Below are 21400 nucleotides of genomic sequence, written 5' to 3' on the forward strand. Positions count from 1 at the left end.
AAATTTATTTTAGGGTTTGAAAAAAAATAAAGTTAAAAGGGTGGGTTTTTGAATGTTTTTTTCAAAAGCCCTTAATCTTTTCTGATTTGTAAAATGAATTCATCCAGTACGCTAGGTGGCGGCATTCAGCTTTAAACAATGCAGTCCGCATTCCCGTTTAAACGAATGAGAAATTGAATCAATCAATCAATCAGAAGTTGAAACGAAGGTAAATTATGTGCGCAAATTAATATGCTAAATCTCCACACAGTAAACGCATTTTAAAGTGCCTTCGTTATTACTGTGAAAGTGTATATTTAAGGTATGTGATGTAAATATTGTTAAATAGCATAAACTGATATATTATCTGCTTGGCTAACGGCTGTCGTCGTATATGCACATGTAACCACAGAAACAAAAAACATACCTTTCTTATGTAACTTCATAGTTACTGAATTACATCAAACATATTTAGCCTATTTTTGGATTAGAGAAGTTAAAGTGTCAAATTAGTTATGTTACTGTTTCAAAATGATAATATAGACATTGACAACACTTAGATTAAAAAATAGATTATAAAGCTGCCATAAATGAGGAAAAAATATCCTCAGGGTACCAGGCCTTCCAGCCCCTAAATTTGGGCTATTCTGCCAATGTCTGGCTCCGCCCCTGTTTCAGGGGCAACAAATATCTAATTTTACAACCCATACGGCAAAAAATATATTTTTCCTGGCCTAAATATAATAATTTGTATAAGTATGTATAAAATAATTATAAAATTATAAGTACATTTTTGCTGTCTTTTCAACCCTGTTATTTTTATATTGTATGAAACAAAACAAAAAAATTTCCAATGCCATGTGATTTTAAATATCTGTCAAAATATACAAAAAAAAACCAAAAATATATTGGTGATTTTTTTTAAATTTTTGTAAACATATTTCAATATATCAAAACATTTTTGCATATTTTGAAATATATTTAAATTCATATCGAAAATATATTTCTTTGCTATATGGGTTTACTACACTAACCATGGTTTAACTGTGGTTTTTAAAAACCATGGTTTTCAAAACCATGGTTATTTAGCGGTTACCATGGTTTTACTACAGTAACCATGTTTTTTAACTGTAGTAAAACCATGGTTAATTTTGTAAGGCTATATATTTAAATATGAGTGATTTGTATATTGAATAGCCTATGTTCTGCAATAATTATGACATTACACAAAAAAATTAAATTGTGCAACATCTTCTTTTACAGCTCTTTAAAATGTGTTAAATTGTCCCTGTTGACAAGTTATACAACGTTCTGTTTGACAAATACAGCACCTGGACTCTGCCCGCATATAGAAACCTTATCAAACACGCACAGAGAGAGAGAGAGAGAGGTTTGCACATGAGTTATTTGCAGACAACAGTGCCTTAAAAACTAAAAGCAGTCATGAGCACATGATCATATCTCTATTGTATTTATATTCATTTAGCATGGAAATATTACACCCACAATTCTCAATTTACTGACAACTGTATTCTCTCTCTCTCTCTCACACACACACACTGCCTAAGTTACATCACAGAGCTCCGCCCCCACACACTGCCTGAGTGACGTCATAAAGCCCCGCCCATGCTTACAGGCGTAGGGAAAAGAAAACGAAACTAAACTGCTTGTGTTTCTCTTTAATCTGAACTTTAATTTCTGCAAATGGAAGAACAGCCGGACTCAGACGTGTGCTCTGTTTGCCTCCAGGACCCTCAGGCCATAAGTTGCCCTCAGTGCAGACAGACCTCCACATCTGGGACAGATCCGGGTCAATCCGTTCTCTCAATAGCAGAAAGACTGGAACGGACAGATCTGCAGACAGGTGAAGGCCAAGCAGAGGCTGCAGATATGGAGGGTGACGCCTGTGCTGTTAGGAACGAGAGAGCCATGAACTCATGTCTAGAGTCTTTGGCCTCTTCCAGTACATACACTGACCTCAGCACAGGTGCAGCACAGTTACCTGAGGACAACACTGAGAGAATCCAGGTGGAGATCCAGTGCTCCCAGCATGATAAACCTCTGGAGGTTTACTGTCGCACTGACCAGCAGTGTATCTGTTTCCTCTGTCTGCTGGATGACCACAATGGTCATGATGCTGTCTCAGTTGCCACAGGGCGTGCAGAGAAACAGGTGAGCTAGGGATGAGGCTTTAGTTCAATAATATAAAACTTAAATGATGAAGCAATAACTAACCTGAGACAGTGCTTTAACGCAGGTAACCACAACCTGAGGTGGGTTATTGCCCATCTGTGGGGTATAGGTGGGCGAGAGAAATAAAAGACTTATTAAAATTTGTATAAATAATTCATTTATTATCAATAATCTAATCATAATAAAAAATAGTAAAACAAATGTATAGCCTAATAGTTTATTAGTTTAGCTGTAGGCAACATTGGTACAATAAATGGACAAATCTCACAAGAAAAGCTGAATATTAGTAATGTATTTTAAGAGAAGAAACTTATTAACATTTCGTTCATGGTAAACAGTTATTTTCTTGGAAAGTAGGTATTGGTGAATATATTCTAGCTTGTTGCAGTTTTGTTTATAAACGAGTACTGTAGTTTAAGAATTAAGTTCTGACCGAGCAAAAAATCAGTCTGCATCAACTTAACAGAAAAAAGATGCAATTAAAATATTGTTATGGCAGGCAATGGAAATGTGTTATACAAGAGTTACACAAACAATTCACAATCAAAGCAGATTGTATTTGGTTACATGGAAAGAAAGATTGCATGTGAAAGTTAATGAAAATCATCTGTTGTTGTGGTTTTATAAACACCAGAGACAGCTGGAAGAGATCAAGAAGAAAGTTGCAGATCGAGAGACTGAACTGAACGACATCAAAAAATCTACAGACATCCTCCAGGTAAATTCATGAGTTTGAGATTAAAGTTTTAAAGTGAAGTGTAACATTTATATGATCAAGGATAAATCATTTATCATGGATTTGGTGCAGGTCCGGCCCAGAGTCGTCTGCTGTATGTGTATTATAAAGACAAAGAAACCCAAATGAAACAGTGTGAAGTGTTAAACGATTGAGTAAACCTCTCCGTATGTCTCCTAACAGAACCTGAATCAGGCTACAGAGGAAGAATGTGATCGAATCTTCACAGAACTTATAGACTTTATACAGATGAGTCACACAGAGACGATTACACTTCTCCAGAGTCACACGAGAGTTGAGATGGAGAGGATCCAGGGACATGTGGACGGTCTCGAAGAGATGATCTCTGAACTAAAGAGAAAACATTCAGAGCTGGACCAGCTATCACACACTGATGATCACATCTCTTATCTTCAGGTAACAACACACCTGCTTTACAAAGACCTAAGAGAAATCTGAGAGCTTTTACAGCAAATGATGCATCATGTATGTATAATATGTTACAGTTCAGCAAACTATATGTATTCAAATAGATTTCAAAATATACAAAAAAATATGTGCTGAAATATGTTTACAAAAATGTATCTTTCACCAATATAGTTTTGGTCATTTTTTTAAATATATTTAAATAAATAAATATTGTAAAGCATTTATAGATACATCGCGTTGGAAAAACTTTGTTTTCAGGTTTGAAAAGGTTCAAATTAAAGGGACACTCCACTAATTTTTCAGTTCCCCTAGAGTTAAACATTTGATTTTTTTTCTGTTTTGGAATCCATTCAGCCGATCTTCGGATCTGGCGGTACCACATTGAATCTGATTAGACCATTAGCATCACGCAAAAAATGAGTATAAAAATTCAATATTTTTCTTATTTAAAACTTGACTCTTCTGTAGTTACATCGTGTACTAAGGCCGACATAAAATTAAAAGTTGCTGTTTTCTTGGCCGATATGGCCAGGATACTCTCATTTTGGCGTAATAATCAAGGAATTTGTTGCTGTACCATGGGTGCAGCAGGTGCAATGATATTACGCCTATTAATGATATTAATGCCTGAAAATAGTCCCCTTGGTACCTTTCAATAGCAGGGGACTGTTTTTGGGCACTGCGTTATATCATTGCGCCTCCTGCAGTAAACTTTTAATTTTCTGTTGGTCTTAGTACACAGTGAAACTACAGAAGAGTCAAGTTTTAAATAGGAAAAATATCGAAACTCATTGGTTATTTTTTTAGCGTGATGCTAATGTTCTAATCAGATTCAATGGATTATGCAAAGCTATGCTAAAAGTGTTAGCACCAGACCCAGAGATCAACTGAATGGATTCCAAAACTATAAAAATTCAATTCAATTCAATTCAATTTTATTTATATAGCGCTTTTCACAAAAGTCAATTGTTTCAAAGCAGCTTTACATAAATAGAAGCAGTGAAAAGCACAGAAAACGACAGATAGCACAACAAAATACATGATAGCATGAGCAGTTAAATTTGCTGCGGCTATGACTCAATATTATAATTGCACGTATTACTAAAGCAACGTATAGAAGAGGAAGCTAGGTAAAGCCCAAAAAGGCTGCCTCCCCGGGGTGAAAAACCCCCTAGGAGAAAAAAAAAAAAGTGAAGTCTCAAAATCAAAATCAAATGTTTAACTCCAGTTTAACTCTGTTTTCAAAAAAAGTGGAGTGTCCCTTTAAATATATTTTAAACCACAAAAACATGTTTATAATTTAATATTTTATTATACATACATATATATTTTATACTTTATGCATTTTATACAAACTTATATTTTGTCCAGGTAAAAAAAAATTTGCCATATGGGTTGTAAAATCAAAAATGTATTTGTTGCCCCTGAATATGTATGAAGGTTAAAACTTAATATATTTTACAAATTACAAAAGTATTATTTTTAATTAAGCTTAACTTTCTACAAAATGTATTTACTATTTAGCATATATTTCAAACATATTTTTGGCCAGATAATTTTTTTTTGCTGTATGGGAGTATTGCCTAAAAACCTGATGAAACCATGAACAATCATCATTCTTTTGCTTGATCAAAATCCAACCCATATTTGCTCCAAAGGAAACCCTCTCTGCAATGTCATTCAGTGAATCACTTAAGATAAAATGACTGCTTACTAACATCACAGTCATTCCATTCATGTTCTCTCATACAGAAGATTCAGTCTTACTGCTCCACTTCTCCACATGAGGACTTCTCCAGTCTCACCATAAACCCACACTTCTCTTTTGGAGAGATCATTAAATCTCTCTCCTCATTGACAGCACAGATACAGGACATATGGAGATTGGAAATCAGCAGGACATTCTCAGCAGGTTAAATCATTTGCTGTATCAGTTTGATAGATGTAAACAATTTATGTTGAGACTATTTTTATATTCTTTAAACCAGTGGTCTCCAACATGCCTGCCAGCAAATTCTATTAATAGTCTCACTGTTAATATTTATTTATGACATTTTTTATATAAGCTTGGCTTCTTTTATGTATGTAACATTTTAAAGAATGATAAAACATATCAACATGTAAAATAAAGAAGTAAAACAAAATGTTTTGAATAGACTATTAAAAAAACTAGCCCTCCAGAGTGTTTTATCCATTGTGGTAGCCATTTGTCATTAAAAGCTTGGAGACCCCTGCTTTAAACCTACATCTAACAGATCCTCTTCTGTATTTACAGTAAAAAGAGAGCAGATCTTACTGCCCACCAAACCTAAGACCAGGGAAGACTTTCTAAAGTGTAAGTAAGTCTCTAGGCATAGGCAAACTAGGCGGTTGCCTAGGGCGCCACCTGCTGTAGAGCAGATATACATTTTGAATGAGTGAAAAGTGAGCACTGCAACAAAATAAAAGATCAACTCTGAATGTTGCATGTCTAACACAGAATGGACAGCAAAATTATTCTTACCTTCATGATTGAAATGGGGTAAAAACATTACTTTCTTATCTCTCACCAGTTCTGGTTCCCTTGAGTTTGGATTCAAACACAGCCCATAGGAACCTCTGCTTAACCGAGCAGAACCGAAGCGTGACGTGCAGAACTGGACCGCAGTCGTACCCAGAACATCCGGACCGTTTCCAGTGGTGGGCACAGGTGCTGACCAATGAAGGTTTGACGGGACGCTGTTATTGGGAGGTGGCCTGGACCGGCCTGCATGGGGTGGACATAGCAGTAGCCTACAAAGACATCAGGAGAACCGGGGACGGAGATGACAGTGGGTTCGGATACAACAAACATTCCTGGAGTTTGGACTGTTCTTTATACAGATGTGCATTAGTGCACAATAACACAGAGACGGAGATCCCCGGACCCGTATCTAACCGGATCGGTGTTTATCTGGAGCACAGAGCTGGACTTCTGTCCTTCTACAGCATCACCGATACCATGAAACTCCTACACAGAGTCCACAACAGGTTCACACAACCCATTTATCCAGGATTCGGCCTCCTTCAGGGCTCAACTGCAAAATTTTGTTTGCCAGAATAAAACTTTAAAAATTTTTATAAATCAAGAGGTAGATGACATCATCAGGAGCGCATACAAAATAAGAAAAGAATTCAAAGCAATATATAAACATCATAATCTGTTCTGCTTTTCTATTATAAAACTTGTGTTCTGGGTTAACATTATTTTTGGTTATTTTCAGGTGATGGTTTTAAACTGAAGCTGTTAAAAAATAAGAAACGTTGAATGAGGTGAGATGTACAGTAGGATTTTTTTCTTTTAAACTTGACCGCTGTTTAATTTCACTGTATAACAAACAAGCAGTACAGCAAATAAAGAGTTTAACACACATTAATGTTTTCAAGATGTTTTAATGATGAGATATTGAACAGAGAATCAGATCATGCAGCACCCAAACCCCATGAAAATAATGAAGAATATACAGTAAGCATATATTCAACCCATGACACGTCACAGATCAAACAAACCTGTTAACCAATCAAAGCTTTACCCTGCTGACCTGTTCACATCTGTTTGCCAATCGCTTAAATCACAGATGGCTTCTCATTTAATCATGTTAGCAAAGAAATCTGCAGCTATTTATCTGGCAACCATGTGGTTATTCCAGCATCAGGCGAAACGCCTTTCTTAAAAAAGAAAAAATGCCTATAAACCATTAACCCGAGACAGGCGACATCAAACCCAAAATAATGTTTGATTAGTAAAGTCAGAGTGAGATGGAGGAATTATGGACTATAACTGTGAAATCATCTGCAGGGTCATAAATGAAGAAAAACACACAACATCGTGTCTTATCTTAAAGCATTCATACTTTCTTTTCTCACTTTCAAGTAGAATTATTTACAAATATACACTGTATAGTTCCTTCAGTATACCTCATAGCAGTAGTGGCGATACTTTTACAAAGACAAATTGTGTTTTTTATTGAAATTTCCAATTTTTGGGAAAACAGCATCGAGTCAGAGCATCTGACCCGACCTCTCGATTAAAGTGCTGAGAAATGAGAATTGGGTGATGACGGGAGAAAGCAGATCACTCTCCAGACCGACAGCAGGCTCTGAAGCCACACTGCAGGTTCTGACATCCACTGGCTGTGTCAGCGTGTGGACCTGTAAAGAGAAATAAAAAAAAATTAATGATGTGTTAAGCATTAGCTCTGGATTCATGGACCGGTCACGTGACACAAAACTACAATTCTATGCTGTAACCTACAGGCCGTCATGTTTATCATTTTGTATATGGTTGTTCATTGTGATGTTAAAGGGACATTTCACTTTTTTTTTTAAATATGCTCATTTTCCAGCTCCCCTAGAGTTAAACATTTGATTTTTACAATTTTGGAATCCATTCAGCGGATCTCCTGGTCTGGCGATTCCACTTTTAGCATAGTTTAGCATAATCCATTGAATCTGATTAGACCATTAGCATCACAGAAGTTCAAATTTTTTCCTATTTAATACTTGACTCTTGATATTACACTGCACCCAAAACTAGTCCCTTTGGTTACTTTCAATAGCAGGGGACTATTTTTGGGTGCGTGCGTAGTATCATTGCGCCTGCTGCAGTCATGTTACATCAGCAAAGTCCTTGATTATTACGCCAGAATCAGAGTATAGTTCCTAGCCAGATCTGTTTAGAAAATCTCAACATTTATTTTTCTGTCAGTCTTAGTACACAATGTCAAGTTTTAAACAGGAAACGTATCAAAACTCTTTGGTGATGCTAATGGTCTAATCAGATTCAATTAATTATGCTAAGCTATGCTAAAAGTGGAATCATCAGACCCAGAGATGGCCTGAAAGGATTCCAAAATGGAAAAAATCAAATGTTTTACTCCAGGAGAGCTGGAAAATTAGCATTTTTCAAAAAGGTGTCCCTTTAATACATTTCAATACATTTTTCATTTTTCTTTATTAAGGTTCCCGTTTAATCCCACTATGTCCTCAGTCGAGTGAAACCAAAGACCCTTTAAGAAGTCGTGGCCATGTTTGCATCACCTCCAAGCAGGTACTTTGGTCATGCAAGACTTAAGTCCTATGTTTGAATGGAAGACAGATATCTCTAAAATCACAGTTAAACAACATATGTGACCCATGCTGGCAAAATGAGTCTGAATGCGCATGGTCTAATTTTGAGCTAGAGGCAAAAGGAAGTATAAATATCAATTTTGGTTTTTATAAAAATAAGTACATGAACTCTTTCCCCGCCAGCATTTTTCATGATTTTCACAAAGGTTTAATGCCTCCATAAATATATAAACATACAACATATTAAATGAAAAAACAGACCCTCTGCTTTAAAAAAAAAAAAAACTTTTATCCTTTTATCTTCATCAGTTCTCTTTTTATCACCTCTCAAATATGGGTAGGTTTCTTCAAAAACACAAAATTTCAAGCAAAAAACTGAGATAATTTCATTTTTGTAAAGGGCTTTTGATAGAGATCAGATGCAGAGCGATCCTCAAAACTTAGACGGACATGCAGCAGTTTGCCCTAGGGCGATACTTCTGGGTTTTACAAGTTGCGGTATTGTGGATGGACGAGATAACTCGTCAATGGCGAGGAAAGAGTTAAAGGAAAACACCACCCCCTTAACTTAAATGAATGAATACCTACCTATCTTTTTTCAATGTATACACTTTTAATCTTTATACAGCGCGTTGTGAATGTGTTAGCATTTAGCCTAGCCCCATTCATTCCTATGGCTCCAAACAAAAGTTTTATTTTGTGCCACCATACTTACTCGTGTAACTACTTATGTAAGAGTCTTTAAATCTGGAAAACATGGAAGTGTTTGGTGGCTTATAAATTCATCCCTGTTTGGATCCTAAGGAATGAATGGGGCTTAATGCTAACACATTCATGACACACTGTATAAAGATTAAAAGTGCATGCATTGAAAAGGGATTACTTTGTCTAAGTTGAGGTAAGAACATAGTAAAATGGTGGTGTTTTCCTTTAAGTCCTCATCTAGCGATCTCAATTTTCTAAATCAGGGGTGCCCAAATTTTTTCCTACTAAGGGCCCAAATTCAAACCTGACTGAGCGATGTTGGCCGAAAGTAAATGTTGCTGTGTTATACTAAATGAAAGTTGCCCTGATTCTCTTAATTTATAATTTTCTAATATAAAAAAAAAAAACTAAGCAAACATTACTCTGTTCATGCATAACTAATGCAGTTTTACTTTCAAAGGTAAGTGTTGTATAACAGAAATCATTTTTAAATTTCCTTTTGTCTGTGTGCCACTGCCTCGACCTCTGACGCATGCTATACACATTCAAGTATGCATGCACATAAAAAAATAGTTTAATTGTATACAAATAAAACAAAAAATGTTACATCTTAGAAAATGTTTAACTAGAAATATGAACATCTGCGCCAATGACGTTTATTCTTTATCTCACATGGCATGACGAGCCATATTAAAGGTCATTGCGGGCCAACTTTGCTCATTCCGACCCATTTTGCCAGCACAGGTCACATATTTCCCACCAACATTTAAACCCAACGTCAACTGGGCCATAACTTTCGTTTCTTACGCTCAAATTAAGCTTAAACATTTTTTATTAATTGTTTCAGCTACCAAGCAAGCGTACAGGTTGTCAAGCCCCTCCCACAACTTTGTACAGAGCCCCTCCCACACAGAAGTCTTTATCGAATAAAAATTATTGCTTTTTAATGCCTTTATTTGGCATTGCCCAATCTTGTTATATCTATAATGTTTGGTGACACACAAAAGCTATAGAAGCCCCCAACCCGACCCATTACTTACCATAGAGCCAGCATAATCTGATGTTGGGTGTAAATATTTCATAAGCATTTATATGCATTACACATATTCAAATACATATTCAAACAACTAAACATACAGAATTTACCATGCAAATGTTAATCGTGTGTCTCTGAACATCTCATTAATAACAGGACACAAGATGAAATCTATTACACATATCAGGGAATCAGAGATGTGATCATCATCAGTTTGTGTGTTTGTTACCATTAATGTTGTCACAGTAGTAAAAGTGCTCCATGTTGAGGGCGGGGCAAGCAGACACCAGCTCGTCTAGCCCCACCCCTGTTATGAGCAAACACCCAGACAGATTCAGATGCTCCAATTGGGGAAGACCACCTCGCTGTGACAGACACCTGAGGGCAAACATACACAAATATCAAAGTTATGTAATATCATCAATATTATATCAATCGTAAGGTTACGGCACTAAAGCGGAGCATCGTGTTCGACATAAACAATACAGAGACACAATATAGACAGAATATTCAGTGTGTCAAAGCGAGCGAGGAATCAATTAACGGTGCAAGAAAGAATAAAACTACAACAGATTTAATCTCTACCTCAGGCCGAGGTCTGTGATCTGATAGCATCCAGACAGGCTGAGGAACTTTATTGTCCGAAAGGCTCCTGATTGGTTAGTCCTGTTGTTATGCTCAGGGCAAGAATCGCCCTCAAATGAGCATTTAGTCCAAAAATCAACAGCGCCCCCTGCAGCCTGCACGTCACACTGCTCTCTTACAGTCCAGAGCACCGTATCAGACGTACAGCAGGTGGAGTGTCCACAGAGGGCGTCTTCCATAGAGCCGTACTGCCAGTGGGAGGAGCTAATGCCGTTCTTGAAGCCCCGCCTCCGGCTCCGCCTACAGCAGCATATACCGCCCCCTCCTTGAGGCCCCAAAAGGCACCCAAGACCACTATCCTGGATAGACACACCTCCTCGTTTGCTCCAATCAGCCGCATCTTCGATATCCGCGAGCTCTGCTGAATTAAGAACCCAGACGTGGACGGGGCCACACCCTGAGCCACGCCCACCAGGCCTTCGCTTGAAAATCAGCTCCTGGCAGCTGCGTCCTATTGGTGGAAGAGGTTGTTCTTCCTGTAGTTTGATTGGAGAGGGCGGGGCTTTCTGCAGTTTGCCTCCGCTGGAGTTTGTGAGCGCTGTTAGGTCACCCAAGCCCAGCGATAAAACCTTCAGCGTTCGGTCAGTGATTTTGTCACAGCCCGACAGATCTAGATGCTCCAAAGAACGACACACCCCAAACTTCGCCCAGCTAAAAAGTAAAAACAATAACATATATAATTCTTGATATATAATATATAATATTTAATATCTTGATATATATTAATCATTCTTGATAAATAATATATATATATATATATATATATATATATATATATATATATATATATATATATATATATATATATATATATATATAATATGTGTAAACTAAATAAATAAAAATATAAATAAACAAAATATAAACAAATACATAAATATTGATAAACAAATACGTAAATATTTATAAACAGATAAATACATATTTGTATAAACAAATAAATATTTATAAATAAATAAATATAAATTAAGTATATTTATTACGCTGTTCTTCATAGATTTGATTTTGATATGGATTTGATATATGTTTGTGATCAGTAGTTTGTTTTTTTTGCTACTTCCCATGTAGTTTATGTTATATGTCATTATTTCAATCAATGATAAACAGATCAAAATAACAGCGTGGACAGTTTCATCTTTCATTGTAGCTCACCTGTCAAAGGCGGAGTCAGACACATCAGTTTGTGTGAGGTCCAAATGAGTCAGATTTGGACAGAAACTGAGAATCTGTCGCACCTGCGAAGTTAAATCAGATTATTTTACTGAACAAATCCGATCATGTGATCTCTCATCGTCTTATAACCTTCATCAACCTACCATCTTACTGGAGACGGCCGAGCTGTATGCCAGGCTCAAAGAGCGCACAGATGGACCTACGGTGGGCAGAAGGTTCTGGATCATACCATCGAGTAGTTTCTTCTCTCTCTGTACTGCGCTTATGCCTGGATCATCCTCAGATGCCTCCTCTAAACACACAGTAGAAACACACATTGAGCAATATCCCAGAGGATCAGGGGAAGTGTCGTTTTGCACCGGGATGGAGCGAATCCTCACCTGATTCATCCACATCTGCATCCTCATCCTTCTCCTGATATGCCCGTCCCTCATTCAGGAGGCTCGTCACCCATTCATAATCTGGCTCCTGGTCCAGATCTCCCGGAGGACCACAATAATAATCACCTAGAAAACAAAGATGCAAACTAAGTGTTCAGATCATGTTTAATGTTTTGAGACACCTGACCAGTTAAAGAAGTATTGGGCTATATGACCCGTAGTGAGATCGCCGATTCACGATAGGATCATTTATGATGAGCCACTGGATTGGTGGACAAAAAAGAAGGGCAACACAGGGTTCCCACATCTTAGTTAACTTCAAATTCAAGGACCTTTCAAGGACTTTCCAGGTGCAATACCCTCAAATTCAAGGACTAAATGTGGGGACACATTTCAAGTAAGAGCAAGGTTACATCGTGTTACCTTTTAAGATACATTGTTACAGTTCCCTTTCGAGGGAACTCGCGCTGCGTCACTGCGGTGACACTTTGGGGACGCCTCCAGGGGTAAGTGTGTCTGAATGTCAAATCAAATTCAACCAATGGTGAGGCTTAATGACAAAGACAGGGTGACGCGGGAGCCAGGAAGTATATCACTATCTGAAATATTGCTAAAGACGGCGTTACAGGGACGCAGGAAGTATGGCAAGGGAGACGCAGCGGCTCGCTCCCTTATCAGGGAACAACAGTTACATACGTAACCAGAGACGTTTTCATGTGTCAAACACAACTATGCAAAAAAGCATTTTGGTATGAATCAACATTCACATACAGAAGATATAAGCATTTAAAGTGAACAGTTTAGGACGTGTGCTTAAAAAGTCTAGAATTTTTATGATATTTTCCTACACTACACAGGGTATAATATGGATTTTTTTCCAGGAAAATTCTTGCATAAAATAGATTCAAGCACTTTCAATGACCTGTATCTACAAATCTATATTTTCAAAAACTTCCCAGGGCCTTGAATTTTTCCCCAGAGTCACAAACTTTCAAGGATTTCAAGGACCCTTTGTGCAAGAAAATACCAGAGCCGCACATATTACAAGCTCGGGTGTGAGCAAGAGTCATTGTTGCACGCATGAAAAGCTTTCTCACACAAAAGTGAAGCCCACAAACCCTCTTATGCGAGGAAAAGCACGCAATGCACATGTTAATGTGAAACTATGATGATAATAATCATTTAAATTATAATGGGCAAACATGCCTGCTATCGGCCATATGTGTAACTATCCTCGATAGACAGTCCAACCCTTAGCTTAAATATTACAAAGAGACAGACAGAGATATACCTATCCAAATATAATGACCAAAATGCAGATCCCTGGTGTTATATTGGTGTTTTCTGTTGAACTCACCTCGAGCCCAGCGGACGGGATACAGGTGTCTCCAGAGCGAACCGGTCTTTGTCACCTGTGCCCATGTGCTGCACACCTGCCCACAGCGACAGAGATCCTCTGGACTCAAATACTGAAAGACTCTCAGCAGGACCTCATGAGGAAGTCCAGAGATCGATGCACGCGTGACGTCCTGCTCTGCTGAAAACAAACAACACATATTAAACACAAGAGCCACAGCTGAACATCTAAAACAGACCACAGTAAATCATCGCAAATGCTCCTGGACATCAGGATGTTTCTAAAGTCATTCGGTTTACAGTCAGTGAGAGGGAAAGTTTAGTCTTGCATCAGGCTACATCCTTTAAATACGCAAGAATATTAAGAAATCCTCTGACATCATGACACTGGCAATGAGTCAATCAAAATAAATCAATATTAATCACAAATCTGGGTTGGATCTCCTATAAAAACATGGACAACATCTGTTCTCACCATCTTCAGTCTTCTCGTGGTCGGAGTATTTGAAGACCTTGTGCAGCTCCTCAGCTCGAGTCCAGAGGTTCAAACCCTTCAGCACGTCGGCCGCTGAGCTCCAGGGTTGAGAGCTGTTGTGCTGTAACATCACCTGCCTCTTAATGGCCTTCAGCTCCTCATACGAGAAATACTCCATCAACATGGGCTGGTACACCTGAACACACGTGAAGATCAGAATAATGACACAAACATTTCACAAAGACATTAAATAAACACAAGTCTATGTAAATAATGATGGCGTTAATCTCACCTCCTCTTCCTCCTTCATGTGAGGAAGAAAATCCTGTGTGAAGGCCTCCAGTCGCTCCTTCAGCTGCTGCGCATAATTCAGCTGCTCGTACTCGCTCTGACATCACACACGTAATAACAAATCAGCATAATTCATGTGATGACGTCATCAAGAGCAACACAACACTGACCAATAATGTTACACCTTAAGGATTGTGACCCCGCCTGTGAAACGCTGTGTAATCTAATAATTATGAGATTTAAGTAGTCATGACCATAAAAATTTTACATAAGTATGTCATTTGTAATTATTGCTGTAAATGACCGATTAAACATAAGACTTTAATATACAATACTTCAACTTTTATTTATACCATGAAAAATACTGAAATTAAAGATTTTTTTGACCTACACTATCATTCGAAATAAAAATAAAACTTTGTTGCTAAAACATTGACTTTGATCTTCTTTGTGATCACGTTGAGCACATAAACACATGATGATTCTTATATCATTTGTTTCCGGAAACTCTTTTCTATGTTTAGAAAGTAAAAAACAGACCATAATATTAAAACACAAGTGATGATCGGGTCAAGGCAGGACAGGGTATAAATATTGCGAATATATTCTTCTTTTGGCAAAGATATTTTTGTCTCATCTCCAAAATTTCAGGAAAAGCTCATCGGTTTTGTAGCTTAACTTCTGTCAAGATAAGCACACTATTTAAAACACAATTAAAGCTGCTACGTGTCAGTTTTTGGATGCTGGTGTGCAACCTGATACAATGATTTTAATGTTTATCTGCTTTTTGGAAATGCACATCATATAAATAAACCTGTTTTACAAGACTTTCCTATAAATGTGTCATATCATTGAAAACATATCACTGCAAATTATGGTTAAATTGTGATTCAGCGTTAAATACAAGCTTATTTTTAAAGTGGAATTTCTCAAAAATGTGACTTTCAATTAAATTCATAAAATGTTTGACATATGTATGAAAATATTACATCACAGTCATAGTGCCCAAAATTACCACTATTATCAATATTATTATGGTTTTGTGAAAAATTTCTAGAAATGTAAAAAAGTACTGATGCAAACCAATTTTAAAATTGTTTTTACATGTATGTGCACTTTTGTTTGCATAAACATCAAATAAATATTGTTAACATTAATCATGGCACATTTGAGGTCGTGAGTTAAAAGTTCATCTAGTCCAGATAAAAACACAAGTGATAAATCAGATTTTCATATAAACACAGGACAAAACATCAAGTCTGTCTGTGTATGTTGTGATAAATCAGGTGAACCTTATGACCCAGAGGTAAAGCTGCACGACACCTGCGCTCACAGAAGAAACAAACAGAACTTTTAACTCATCAGATCACATCATGTAATGGAAAATAAAGAGAAAATATTAAATAATGTCTAAAGAAATATTAAGTAAACATGCTAGATTTCCTTAAATGTCAAAATGTTTTGGATTTAAATTCAGTCAGTGAAGCTCTGTCATCACAAACACATGAGAGCAGATGTTAAATGTGTTTGTCTCATGTTATTGCTTAAATTGGTTGATTCTGGACAGGGGTTTTCCAAGCTATGACACTGGCACGTTTTTACAGTAATTTAAAAAGGTTGCAGTAATACTAACCAATATTTTTACCAAATTTTTTCTACTTTACATAGAATAGATTTTATATTACAAACCCCTAAATAAGTGGTTTTCAAACTACAGGGGGGCCGCGAGATGGTGCCAGGGGGTCCCAGTTTTATGACATTTTATGAAATACATTCATTTATCATGAATTCTGTGTAATGAAACCTAAAAAAATAAGGCAGTAGCTCTACTTTTTTGTATAATTTATTGTTTTTTTTTTATTAAAATGTTGAGTTTTAGAACAGTTTTTAGTCACAAATTTTCTTTAGGGGGCCGCAAAGGAATGCACCGTACACAAGGGGGGCCGCACACTGAAAAAGTTTGGGAACCACTGCCCTAAAAAGGTTTCACAATTAGGCCGAGTCACAATTACTATCCAGTTAAATCCTACCAGATAAAATACAGAAGCTCAGTAGAAACACAAATACACACAGCTGTAATCCTTCAGTTTTCCTCTGCCTGTTATATGTAAAAAAAAAAAACATCTCTGTGATGTCACCTTAACCACATCTAACCCTACAGGACAACATTTAAATACACTCCATACAGGATTTCCCAATGCCCAGATGTATAATCAAATGGAAAAAACATTCCCAAGTTGGAATCTGCTGAACTGTGGATGTAAATCCCTCCTGAACAACACCATTTAGTATACATCCTTTAAAAAATCCTTTATATGTTAGTCGTGGTTCTCTGAAAATCATTATTATTCCATTAAACATTCATTTCACCATCTGTGATCTTTATTGATGTACCTTTAAGACTTCCACATATGAGTGACCTCTGACTGTAATGATTGGCTAACGTCCACATACTGACATGAACACAGGATGAGTGTTGTTAATAGATAGCTGTGCTGTTACAGTCAAATAAGTCCTTTCTGCAAATGTTGTAGTTAAGACTGCAGAGTTTACATGTGGATGTGATTGGTTTAAAAACACCATATGTATCATCAGATGATCTCAGAGAGCAACAGACTCACGAACCGATCTGTTTCACGTCAGGTCTAATGGCCGTATGGGGTGACCACTAAATGTTTGTAATCTCTGTAATAACAAGTGTTTTGTGTCTAATTTACCACAAAACCACTTTAACCCTAAGGTGCGTTCACACCAGACGCGAATGATGGGTTAAGCACGAGTGTTTACATGTTAAGTCAATGCAAAGATGCAATAGACATCCTGCAGCGCAAATGATGCGATCTGCTAGATTTGAGCGTTTTGGCGTGCAAATCGCGCAAGTTGAAAAATCTGAACTTTGGCAGATATTCGTGCCGCGTTAACCAATTAGGAGCTTGCTCTAGTAGTGACGTGATAATGACATAGCTGAGGCAAAAATAATGAGTCGGAGCCGATGGTGTAGTGGGCAGCGCTTTGACATATGGTGCAAACGAACTTCCGGTGACCCGAGTTCGAATCCCGACTCAAAGTCCTTTGACTTCTCCACCCTCTACTTTCCTGTTGTCTCTCAAACTACTGTCTATCAATAAAGGCAAAAATGGCCCAAAAAATAAGAATAAAAAAAATGAAACAACAAAAGAGGATTAAATTATTGCAGCTGTATGTGGACACCCAGAGCTGTACAACACATTCTCATATTTTTATAAAAACAGGAATAAAAAGGACAATCTGGTAAGTTGTAAAAGATTATTTTTTCTCAATTTGAGCTATATAGAGAGAGAGAGAGAGAGACTACAAGCTAGGCAAATTGAGTGTATTCAGTATTCAATACGTTGTTCAAGCGTCCAACTATACGCGAATAGCGTGATTTATTCACACAGTTAACATACTTTACAAACATGTTGAGGTTAGGTTAACTATCACATCTAGATTATCTTGCTCAATGCTCATGACAGTAACTAATGCCTTAGCATTTATCATTCAGTGTATTATTGTATTGTATTATTGAGTTTATATCACACTAATGATATTAATCTTCAGAGAAACATGTGCACTCCATTAGATTTAAAGATTTATGAGCTGGTTTTCATGATATTTCACTATGTAAATGAGGACACTTCACAAATACACATAACCCTGTACACAACCACAAACACACACCTTAACACTGCGCAGTCCCTTCTCAAAGAGCATCAGCATCTCAGAGAGTTTGTTGTCAGCATGAACGTGATAAACCGTCTGACTGCGCTGCTGCAGCCGATCCATAATGCATTCGTTCTCGATCTGCTCGTGCATCTTAAACTCTTTAAACGTGGCGAGCAGCGACTGCAAGAACGAGCGGAAATCTGTGTTGTTGGAGAAGTTGGTCTTTGACAGCTGTTGGCAGAAACACAACAATATGAACATTTTAGACATAAAACAACAACAGGGATGAAGAATGATCAGCGCTGCACTGTAACGTCTTCATGCATATATAAACTCTTATTTCTGCTTATTCTGAAGAAGAAGACTGTAACTCAAAATATTAATACCATTTGACGGTATTGTTTAAATAAAAATGTGCAAATATACTGCTTAAAATAACATTTATAACTCTGAAGAGACCTGATGTGTGGGAATAATCACTTATCTTTAGACGAGAAGTAAATCTGTTTAATATATCAAAGTATGACAGAGGTGAAACCATTCACGTACTGTATTGTTATACACTTATATAACTGTGAATATATGTCAGATGTTAAAAGAGTTCAAACGCAATCCATCCAACAGCTGAGATTGGTTCACTACACACAGACAGAAATTTATCTAACAAACACACAAACACGTATAACGTGTGTCACATAAGAGCAGGGTGTGTGATGTACAGACCTAAAAAACCCATTCAATCTGATCCAGCTAATCAAAGGGCATTAAAATAATAACAATAATCTCATGTAAACTAAAACCAGTTTATTTGAATAAGCCTGAATCAGAAAGTTAATCTTACTAATATCTTATTTTAACACACGAGAGACTTCTCTTTCTACTGAATGCATATTAAAAATCATTTAAAAGTCTAAACATGATCTGATAATAGATCAGACATACTGACTGACTGAGACACAATATTTTCACACAACTCAAGTAAGATCTTAGACAATGATATTATGTTAAATATGCTATAAATGTTTAATATGATATTTGAGAGTATATGGTTTAGTAGGGTTTAAGCGTATACAGATTAAATAAATAGTTTAACACCCAAAAATGAAAACTGTCATTTTCTCACTATCATGTTGTTACAAACCTGTATAAATGTCTTTATTCGTATGAACATGAAGGAAGATATTTAACCAAAACTACCATGAGCCCCATTGATTCCCATAGTAGGAAAATGAATACCATGGGTTAATACTAAACTTTTCTTTTAAATATCTTCCTTTGTGTTCACCAAAACAAATACATGTATACAGGTTTGTAACAACATGAGAAAGAGTAAATGATGACAGAATTTACATATTTGGATGAACTATCTATTAATATCATAAACAGTGGAGGTTTGTGGACAGATCTAAACATTTATGAATGAGTTTAGATGTTTATATCATATAAAACACAAACAATAGTTATTACAGATGTGAGTTTTCTATTAAAGTAAGTCTAATAACTGTATATTTATTAGTTTAGGATGATCCGGCCTATATTATAGTAAATACAGAGAAGATACAGCGGTGTTTACAAAGTAAACATCAGACAGAGATCAACTATTCACTTTAACCCTCACAGTCTCTGTCAGTAACCTGCACGATAACTATAAACTTTCATATTACATTAAACTAAAGATGAAATAAAGTGTTTTATAGTAATCTGAGATCTCGTTAGACACTAGTCTGTGCGTGTTAGCCGTCTTGCTAACATTAGCTGTACACAAACACCTCCTTCGATCGCTCAAAATCCATTCAGAAGTGAAATATACATTTATATTTATGATCAGACTCGAACCTTCTCACTGTAGAGCCCCACCAGCTGCTTCATGCGCCAGTGAGGTCCGGTAAAAACATCCACCTCATCGGGAAACGGAGCCATCGCGCCTCCATCCGATCACACAGCAGCGCGGTTTGATCAAAGGGTGCCAGATACTCAGCACTGAAACCCCTCCTCCTTGACATCGTAAAAATATTGTAAACGCACAGCAACAGCACACGGAATAAAAAAAATTATATAAACACCACACACACAATAAAATACATATATTCTTATACCAAACATACAAAACCACACATACAATAAAATGCAATACATTTTTTTTTAAATCCTCTTTAACATCACACGCTCAATAAAATAAAATGTATCTATTCTAATACCACATGTACAAAAAAATACAATACTTTTTTTTTATTCACTTTAACATCACACGCTAAATGAAATAAAATGTGTCTATTCTAATACCACATGTACAATAAAATACAAAAAAAATGTAAAAAATCTTCTATAACATCACACACTAAATAAAATAAAATGCATATATTCTAATACCAGACGTACAATAAAATACAAAAAATGTAAAAAATCTTCTATAACATCACACACTAAATAAAAAAAATGCATCTATTCTAATACCAGACATACAATAAAATACAATAAATAAAAAAAATCTTCTATAACATCACACACTAAATAAAATAAAATGCATCTATTCTAATACCAGACGTACAATAAAATACAATACATGTAAAAAAATCCTCTTTAACATCACACACTAAATAAAAAAGTGCATCTATTCTAATACCAGACATACAATAAATTACAATACATTTTAAAAAATCCTCTTTAACATCACACGCTAAATAAAATAAAATAGATCTATTCTAATACCAGACGTACACTAAAATACAATAAATTAAAAAAATCTTCTATAACATCACACACTAAATAAAATAAAATACATCTATTATAATATCACACGTACAATAAAATACAATAAACTTAAAAAAAATCCTCTTTAACATCACACACTAAATAAAATTAAATACATCTATTCTAATGTCACACATAAAATAAAATACAATAGATTAAATAAAATCCTCTTTAACATCACATGCTAAATAAAATAAAATACATTTATTCTAATACCACACGTACAATACAATACAATACATTTAAAAAATCATTTTAACATCACACGATATCAGCATCAATAATTCCTGTTAAACAAATCACCTCAGGTGATTAAATGACAGTTGGTGTTGTCTTTAAAGTGCTGTTTTCAGTCTAGTCAAACCAATACATTAGGATCTGGCAACCCGAGTGACGTCATCACTTCTACGTGCGCAGCGACATGTTTAAGGAGAACCGAAGAAAATGAAAAATGCTTTTACTTAATTAATTTACTTTTG

At 36.2% G+C, this 21400-nt stretch overlaps 2 protein-coding genes across 3 annotated transcripts; one reads left to right on the forward strand and one right to left on the reverse strand.

Annotated features, from left to right (window-relative positions):
• The first annotated feature begins 1627 nt into the window (after window positions 1-1627).
• On the forward strand, window positions 1628-6688 carry ftr92 (finTRIM family, member 92). The gene is made up of 6 exons (XM_065269008.2): window positions 1628-2151; window positions 2807-2890; window positions 3092-3325; window positions 5090-5249; window positions 5613-5672; window positions 5890-6688. The coding sequence occupies exons 1-6, from the start codon at window positions 1684-1686 to the stop codon at window positions 6417-6419; spliced, it is 1536 nt and encodes a 511-aa protein (XP_065125080.1). The 5' UTR covers window positions 1628-1683; the 3' UTR covers window positions 6420-6688.
• A 44-nt stretch (window positions 6689-6732) lies between these two features.
• Window positions 6733-20139, reverse strand: fbxl5 (F-box and leucine-rich repeat protein 5). 2 transcript variants are annotated; one of them, XM_065269007.1, is made up of 11 exons: window positions 20007-20139; window positions 18186-18401; window positions 14488-14583; window positions 14196-14391; window positions 13722-13898; window positions 12365-12490; window positions 12128-12276; window positions 11964-12046; window positions 10752-11462; window positions 10396-10544; window positions 6733-7507 (listed from the first exon to the last, which is right to left on the reverse strand). In XM_065269007.1, the coding sequence occupies exons 1-11, from the start codon at window positions 20088-20090 to the stop codon at window positions 7431-7433; spliced, it is 2064 nt and encodes a 687-aa protein (XP_065125079.1). In that variant the 5' UTR covers window positions 20091-20139; the 3' UTR covers window positions 6733-7430. The 2 variants fall into 2 exon arrangements, with proteins under 2 accessions (XP_065125079.1, XP_065125078.1); XM_065269006.1 differs by having other exon boundaries at window positions 13722-13901.
• Window positions 20140-21400: the final 1261 nt, after the last annotated feature.

Source organism: Paramisgurnus dabryanus, chromosome 21 (genome assembly GCF_030506205.2).
Source record: "Paramisgurnus dabryanus chromosome 21, PD_genome_1.1, whole genome shotgun sequence".
Lineage (NCBI taxonomy): Eukaryota > Metazoa > Chordata > Actinopteri > Cypriniformes > Cobitidae > Paramisgurnus > Paramisgurnus dabryanus.

Coding starts and splice junctions, on each gene's coding strand:
- ftr92 (XM_065269008.2), top strand. CDS start 1,684: ATGGAAGAACAGCCGGACTCAGACGTGTGCTCTGTTTGCCTCCAGGAC. Junction 2,891..3,091: donor AATCTACAGACATCCTCCAG/GTAAATTCATGA, acceptor GTCTCCTAACAG/AACCTGAATCAGGCTACAGA. Junction 5,250..5,612: donor CAGCAGGACATTCTCAGCAG/GTTAAATCATTT, acceptor CTGTATTTACAG/TAAAAAGAGAGCAGATCTTA.
- fbxl5 (XM_065269006.1), bottom strand. CDS start 20,090: ATGGCTCCGTTTCCCGATGAGGTGGATGTTTTTACCGGACCTCACTGG. Junction 14,392..14,487: donor ACATGAAGGAGGAAGAGGAG/GTGAGATTAACG, acceptor ACGTGTGTTCAG/GTGTACCAGCCCATGTTGAT. Junction 10,545..10,751: donor ATCACAGACCTCGGCCTGAG/GTAGAGATTAAA, acceptor GTTTGCCCTCAG/GTGTCTGTCACAGCGAGGTG.